Source organism: Sciurus vulgaris (assembly GCF_902686455.1).
Source record: "Sciurus vulgaris genome assembly, chromosome: X".
NCBI lineage: Eukaryota > Metazoa > Chordata > Mammalia > Rodentia > Sciuridae > Sciurus > Sciurus vulgaris.
The window spans coordinates 76,972,240-76,979,454 of NC_136471.1; the positions used below are offsets into that span (position 1 = coordinate 76,972,240).

Sequence of the window (7,215 nt, forward strand, 5' to 3'; positions counted from 1 at the left end):
TGAAATATATTGATGAATAGTAAAATCCTGAATAGAAAATAGTTTTTCTTATATATAATTTAAAGTGATAGATCTATATTTAAAAAATATATTTAAATGAAATAATAAAAGAAAAATGCACATCATTTTAAATTAATAAAACTTAAAATACTTTGACCAATTTAAGATGAAACATGTTGTACACAGTCTTCTACTGGAGGATATAAACTTTAAAAGAGAAACATGTGCCACAGCCCAAGAAAAATATTTGACATGTCTGTATCTATCACTGTAATTCCACTAGATAGGAAGGGAAAACAAATATTCCTAGATACTCAGGTACAAAAATGTTCATCATGAATTTGAAAAAATTAAAACCATTTTAAATATATGACAAGACCATTTGATTAAAAAAATGTGGCTCAATCCTCTAATGGAATCTTATATAAGGGAATTGTAGGAGACTATGTAATGATATATACAGAAGGTCCACAAAGAACAATTATGGTGTAAATATCCTCCGATGAAACAATACATACTATATTATAAATATAGAGGTATGTATATATTTATTAAAATTTGTCAAATAGTGGTATTAGGAATAATTTAAGGACTTTGATTTTCTTGTCTTACATTAACAAATTTTAAAAAATATTTTCTATTATAATCATGTTCAATTTATATAAAAATAAACATTGAAAATAAAGCCACAAAATCCCATTACCCTAGTGAAATACTGGTAAAATGCAGAAATGATATTAATAGCAGGTGCAGAAAATCATCCAAGTATCCAAGTACTCTCACAATTCTGCCTTAGAAAATTAAACATACTGTCTTTATCAAGGGTCATTGAATAATACACTGTTTCTAATGAAAAAGACCCAAGGAGCTCACATTCTTTGACACATCAAATTTTCCGTTAGAACTGAATGTTCAGAAAAACTCTTGAATGTCAGCAAGGTCTTTGCATTATGAATTTCTTGGCAGCACTGGTTTGAATTAAGAAATTGATCAAGAAAACAATCTAGATGTTCAGCAATGAGAGAAGAATTAAAACATACATATATAAATGAAAACACATAAAAGATACAGACATAGATTCTCTCAATAGCCATGAATTGGATTGAATAGTAGCAGCCAGAGAAATTATTTTAAAAGTACTTTTAATGACATGAAATGAAGATCAAGAGTATGTGTGTACAAATATACACACACACTTATGTGTGAAGAGCAGATATAAAATCAGTATGTACATTATAATATATATATGTGACATGTGCATAAGAAAAATACTGGAGCTACAGCCAAAAATGTTTCAGGCAGTTTTTTTTTTTTTTTTTTTTTTTTTTGAAAATACTGCACAAGTACAGATGAACATGGTTCAGGAAGCATGGGTAGTCATTAGGATTGATAACCGACGACATTAATTTTCTTGCTAATTTGTCTGCTTTGTGATTGTTTTTCCTGCAGTGAAGCTGAATTATTTTTCTGACAACAGGGAAGAGGACAGGAAGTGGACTCAGGGGGAAAGGGTGATTAACAGTGTTCGATTCCAGCAAAACAACCAAGGACAGCGAAATACCATTTGCAGCCCATCGGAGCTGAACAAGAGACACGCACACAAATGTGCACGTGCGTGGGCACGTGCGCACACACAGTCTCTCTCTCTCTCTCTCTCACACACACACACACACACACACACACACACGCACACACCCCAGTTATAGTGACCAGGAGACTATGCAGGGAAAATGGGCATACTCTTTTTACTAGCTGCGCTGGCTGGCACGAGTGCAAATCGGCACAATGCTTATGAAGGGGGGGGGGGGGGCTTTTGGTAACACACAGGAAAAGTCTCTGAAATGTCTATATGTGGATCCTGCGAGTCCACAGTTAAGGAGACCATCCAGGATGCTAGCAAAGATTTGGCTTGACAAGGAAGGATTCACTCATCAGAGCGCGCAGTGTTGGTTTAAAACACAGGGAAAGAACTAGGCACCACCTGAATGTCCAACAGTGCGGGAATGACTACAGAAATGTTAAGGTCCATGGAGACACAGGAGCACTCTGCAGGCACTGATGATGATGTTTCATAAGCCTGTTGAATAACACGGAAAGGAGTTCAATGGGTTGATTTTTGTTTGGTTTTAGTTGCTGAAAAAGCAGGTTAAGAAACACCACATACAAGAACCATTCTGCGACAGTATGAAGAGAGGGAAGGTGGGGTGAGGGTGAGAGGGAGGGAGATAAGAGAGCCTGGAAAAACAGCACACCAAAAAGGTAAAAGTGGTTCTCTCTGGGTAGTGGGCTCATGGGGAGCAATTACTCTCTTGGTTTTTCTCTCATCTGCTTTCCTTCTCCTGTCTGACAGTTCTACCATGAAATTGTATCACCTGTGCAGTAAACAAAGAGAGAAAGAAAATGCTTTTACTAACCAAACCACGGGAAGAAGAGGCAGCCTTTAACTTATCAAATGGCACAGATTAGTAGGGTTGTTCAGGACGCCCTTGGCAGGGTGGGGGGTGGGGGAGGAGAGGGCAGAAAAGGAGAGGAGGAGGGAGAAGCTAGGAAGTGGGGAGAGGGGGAGAGAGGAGAGGCGGGGAGGGGGATGGGGACAGGGAGGTGGTGGGAAGAGAGAGAGACCTGCACTCCCAATACAATACACTGCTGGTGGGTTGGGGTGGGGGGCTTGTAAACCGGGTGGGAGCCAAGATTTGGCTCTGCTGGCTCGCTCCTGGGATGCCTTCATCGCAAGGTGGCCTCCTCGTCGGTGTCATCCTCGAAATCCTTGACGTCAGCACTGGTGGACTGCCTGGCCCAGGCTCCCCTTTCGGCCTCTCTCTCTTTATGCGACTTGAATCTCCCGACGAAAATTTTGCGGTAGTTCAGGAACATGCCATTCATCGCATCGATGGCCCGCTCGGCCGACTCCTGCTTCTGGAAGTGCACGAACCCATAGCCCTTGGGCCCCTTTTCGTCGCAGGCCACTTTGCAGGAGAGGATGTTGCCGAACGCCGAGAAGATGTTGTACAGCGCCTTGTTGTCGATGGTCTTGCCCAGGTTCTTGATGAAGACGTTGCCCACCCCGCTCTTGCGGAGCGAGGGGTCCCTCTGGGACCACATGATGCGCACTGGCCTGCCCTTTATGACATCAAAGTTCAGGGTCTCTAGGGCTCGCTTGGCGTCCACCGGTTGCTGGTAGTTGACATATGCGTAGCCCAGCGAGCGGCGGGTGATCTTGTCCCTGCAAATGCGGATGGAGAGGATGGGCCCGGCTGGGCTGAACTTCTCGTACAGCATTGCCTCGGTCACCTCAGGGTGCAGGTCGCCCACGTACAGCGAGGCCATGGGAAAATCTGGGCTCCCTTCCGAGCCCCCGCCCGCCTCCGCATCTGCATCCGCGGCGGCCAACGCCGCCGCCACCTCCTCATCCGCATCCACCTCCCCCAAGGGGGGCGCCGCAGCCTCCGCTGCGGCGGCGGCGGCCGCGGCCGCGCTGGCCTCCGCCGCCGCCACCAGCGCTGCCGCCCGGGCGGCCTCCGCCTCCTCGCGCGCCAGGGCGGCCGCCGCCTCCCTCAGGGTGGCCTCCGCCTCTGCCTCCTCTCCCGAGGCCTCGGCCTCCACCTCGGCCTCCACCTCTGCTTCCGCCTCCGCCACGGAGGCCTCCGCCACCGCCTCCGCCACGGTGGCCGCCGCAGCCTCCGCCGCCGCCGCCGCCGCCGCCGCCACCGCCGCCGCCACTGTCGCCGCTGTCGCCACGGTCACCGCTGCCACCGGGCCGCTGCCGCGACCTCCCTTCCCGCGAACTGAGTGGGCGGAGAGGCGGGAGAGGGCAGGAGGCCCGGTGGGTGCCGGAACCCGGGCCGGGGGGCGCGAGCGGGAGCTGGGGAAGGGGGCCCCGGAGCTAGCCGAACTGGCGAGTCCAAGTCACCTGGGATGGCGAGCGCTGCCAGGAGCGCGCCGATGCGAGTCGCCGCAGCCTGCAGCCTGCTGCTGTTGCCGCCGCCGCTCGGTCGTGGGCTAACGTGCGGGGCGCGGGCGGGAGGGCGGCGTGTGGTGGGGGGCGGGGGGTGTTGGCGTCTGTGGTCCGGGCAGCTGGGAAGGCTTCTGTCTCTTTGGTTCCCCCTGTGGCTGCTGCGGGGCTGCGGGGCCGCGGGCGATGGGAGGGGGCGGGGGGCTGGAGGCAGAGCGGGATCGGGAGCCCGAGCCCGAGGCTAGGGGCGGGGGTGGGACGGAGGTGGGATGGAGGTGGGGGTGGGGTGTGAGTGCTCAGCCTCTTGGGTCCTCTGCATATTTATGAAGAGGATGGCAGGGAGAGGGCTCCACTGTGGACCAAAGGAATTCGGGTCCCGTGGTGGGGGCGCGGGGCAGGGGGCTGTGTTTCGTGCCCCTCTCCTCGGAGGGGAACGTGTCAGTGTTTAAATCAAGTGTCTTGCAACAGAGGGTGGGGTGGCCCTGGAGGTGCACTCGCCTGGCCTAAACAAAGCCAAGAAAAACGAGTTTTCAGGGGCTCTTTCCCCCACCAGAAAGCACGCAGGCTCCCCAAAGTCACCGCCACCAATAAAAACATGCCCGTTCGGAGGCGCCCAAGCTTCCCAGGCAGCCTGCTGATCTGTTTTCTGAGTCCTCGCTCCTTTTTCCAATTCTGTCCCTTCTCTGCCACAAATATTTGTGGATGGCCCTGTGCCAGTCCTTAGGGATGCAGCAGGGGTCTGGGAGACAGGAGGACCTAGCCTGGTTTTGAGCTTGTTCTTGGGAGCAGACAATCTGGACTGGAAACCCTACCCCTGCCCCAGTCCATGGGAGAATTATGGACCTGGGGTTCTGCACACCCCCAGCTCGGGTCCCTGCTGCGCCCAGCCTGAGTCCACCTGCCTGGAAGTGGGGGAATCAAGAACACCCAGTCTGGAGGGCCATCCTCAATCCTCACGTGAGAAAGGTGAAACCAAGGGCAGGGAACAGGACCTGGTCCAGAGCCAGGCACTTGTTTTGTCTTGGCTGTGCACTCAAGGTGCTGAGGTTCCCCACCTGGACCAAGAAATGCACATGCCCGCTCAGAGAAAAACAAAACCTGAACACTCTCTCCAGAATGAGGTGCCTAGTCCCAGTCCACTAGCTATACTTTCAGCACTGGTGGCTAGGAGACAGTCAGTGTGGTAACTGAGCAATGGGCGTTGATGTGTTGGAGGTGTGGGGCAGGAAGAGAAGAAGTGATTCCTATGTGTGTATGCCTGGGTATGTGGGGGTGTATCTGGGATGTGTATGTGTGTTGCGGGGGAGACAGAGTGCTATGGGAGCAGTGAGGCCACACAGGGCTGAATGCTGAGGGAACAGATCAGCGAGCAGTTAGCAACCCTCAGAGTGGAGTGTAACTGAGACTAGAGTCCCAAATTGTACAGAAAGGGGGACCAGCCATTAATTGTTTCTAGTGGGAATCGAGGGAGACTTGCATCAAAGATGAAACCCCCGAGGTGGGCCCTAAAAGATGAGTAGCAGTCTGTGATGTCTAGACAGGAGGGGACGCACTCCAGGCAGAGGGATCACTTGTGTGCTCAAGGCCCTGTGGCATGATGGTACACACGTGGTATCTTCTGGTCAGGCCTAATAATCTGAGGTGGACAGAGCTCAGGGTCTCCAAAAGCGCAGAGTACGAGATGGGGCTGGAAGGCCGAGAGGAGAGCTAAGGTGCTTGGACCCTGCACTCCAGGTCACAGGCACCACTCCTGCGCATGGTCAGGTGGGGAAGAGGTACGATCCGAACTCCAGAGAGAGAACGAATTAAGCATCCGTATGAATATGAGTGCCCATGCGGGCACGCACACATCAGTCCAAGATGGGGCAGGCAGAACAGAAAGAAGATAGTCAGATGGGACCAGTTGCAAAAGAGTCAGAACAGCCCTGCCCTCTGTCCCTCCTTACATTCCAGAAATAGGGGTCTCACACTTAACCATGAGCCAGTGGGTTCAGATACTTAAAGAACAACCAAGGGACCAAACCGTAGTGCCTCCATCCAGGACACATTCACTCCACCGGAGCTCAGGCTGCCCTACGGATACAGAAATGCCAGCAGAAGCCTGTAAGTGCTGTGATTGGAGTGCAGTGGCCATGGAACATCACCTGCTCAGCAGCACATACCTCCCCGCCCCCTGTCCATCCACTGTGTTTGGGTAAATGAAAGTCTGGTGGCGGTGTCGGCTGGGTCTGAGCAGTCACGCATGAAAGAACGACCACTGTGTACCCTGAACCCGAGGAAGCCACTGAATTACCGTGGGGGGGGGGGGTGGCAAGGCAGTGAGAACCTACCCTCGCTGCCTGGCAAGCATCCCAGGTCGGCTGAGCAACAGACGCACGCACAGACCGGCACCTTGCTGGCTTGCAGAGCCCAGCTATCTGGCCCTAGGCAGGGCTAGAGACGGCAAAGGCAAGGGGCAGAGACCTAGGAGGACGCTGCTGTGGAGTCCATAGGTGACCAAGCTGCCCATTGCCACCACTGCTAAGAGCCGTCTCCCGGGGGTCTGGGTTGCTTGCAGGCAGGGGGCCCATGAGCTGTGCCTCACCATTGCAGGTGGTTGTCCAAGAGGAACCCTTGGAGGCAGAGGCCAAGGGGGAAGCCATGACTGCTGCTGAGTGGGGGTGAAGTGATGAGATCGTGTGATGTGACAGCGTGAGAAGTGTTTCTAGGCCCACTTTTAGGAGACAGAAGTGACAAGGGGGACCACGTGGGGACCAAGCCAGGGACTAGGATTCAACAAGATCCTTCTCCGGCCTTGGCTTCCGAACCACAGAGCCCACAGAAATCAGGGAAACAGCAGGAGAAGGAGGTTCAGGGAAGTCATGCTACAGCCAGTGAATCTGACCTGAAGACAGTCCCTAGTGTCCTGAACAACAGAAATGGGACTAGGTAAAGTGACAAGGAAGGCAGCTGGGGACTGCTCTCCTAGTCCTTTCTCAGGGGCCTCCGTGGAGTTCCTGCCTCCTTCGTGTACTTAGCTTGTGGTCATTTTCCGCCACCTGGAACCAGGTGTTTAGAGTTCTAAGCACTGCGACAGGGGCCAAAATAAAGAGCCAAGTGGAGTGTCCATGGAGCGAGGGAGAGGTCCCTCTCTTGTGGGAGGAACTGCTGTTTACTTCATTCATTTGATGATTCCCCAAGTGTTTGTGGAGGGTCTGCTGCACACAGAGCATTCTCTTGGCCATCTCTAACCTCAGGGAGCTTTTGGCCCACTGGGCAGGCAG

The 7,215-nt window shown here is 52.2% G+C and overlaps 1 protein-coding gene across 2 annotated transcripts; it reads right to left on the reverse strand.

The window, feature by feature from the left end:
* Positions 1–1,662: 1,662 nt before the first annotated feature.
* LOC306650585 (polyadenylate-binding protein 1-like 2) lies at positions 1,663–3,885 on the reverse strand. Of its 2 annotated transcripts, XR_013760966.1 has the most exons (2): positions 2,253–3,457; positions 1,663–2,077 (listed from the first exon to the last, which is right to left on the reverse strand). XR_013760966.1 is itself a non-coding variant. In XM_079122656.1 (1 exon), exon 1 carries the CDS (start codon positions 3,325–3,327, stop codon positions 2,725–2,727), a length of 603 nt encoding a protein of 200 aa, XP_078978782.1. In that variant the 5' UTR covers positions 3,328–3,885; the 3' UTR covers positions 1,663–2,724. The 2 variants fall into 2 exon arrangements, 1 of the variants encoding a protein (XP_078978782.1); XM_079122656.1 differs by having other exon boundaries at positions 1,663–3,885.
* Between the last annotated feature and the right edge of the window lie 3,330 nt (positions 3,886–7,215).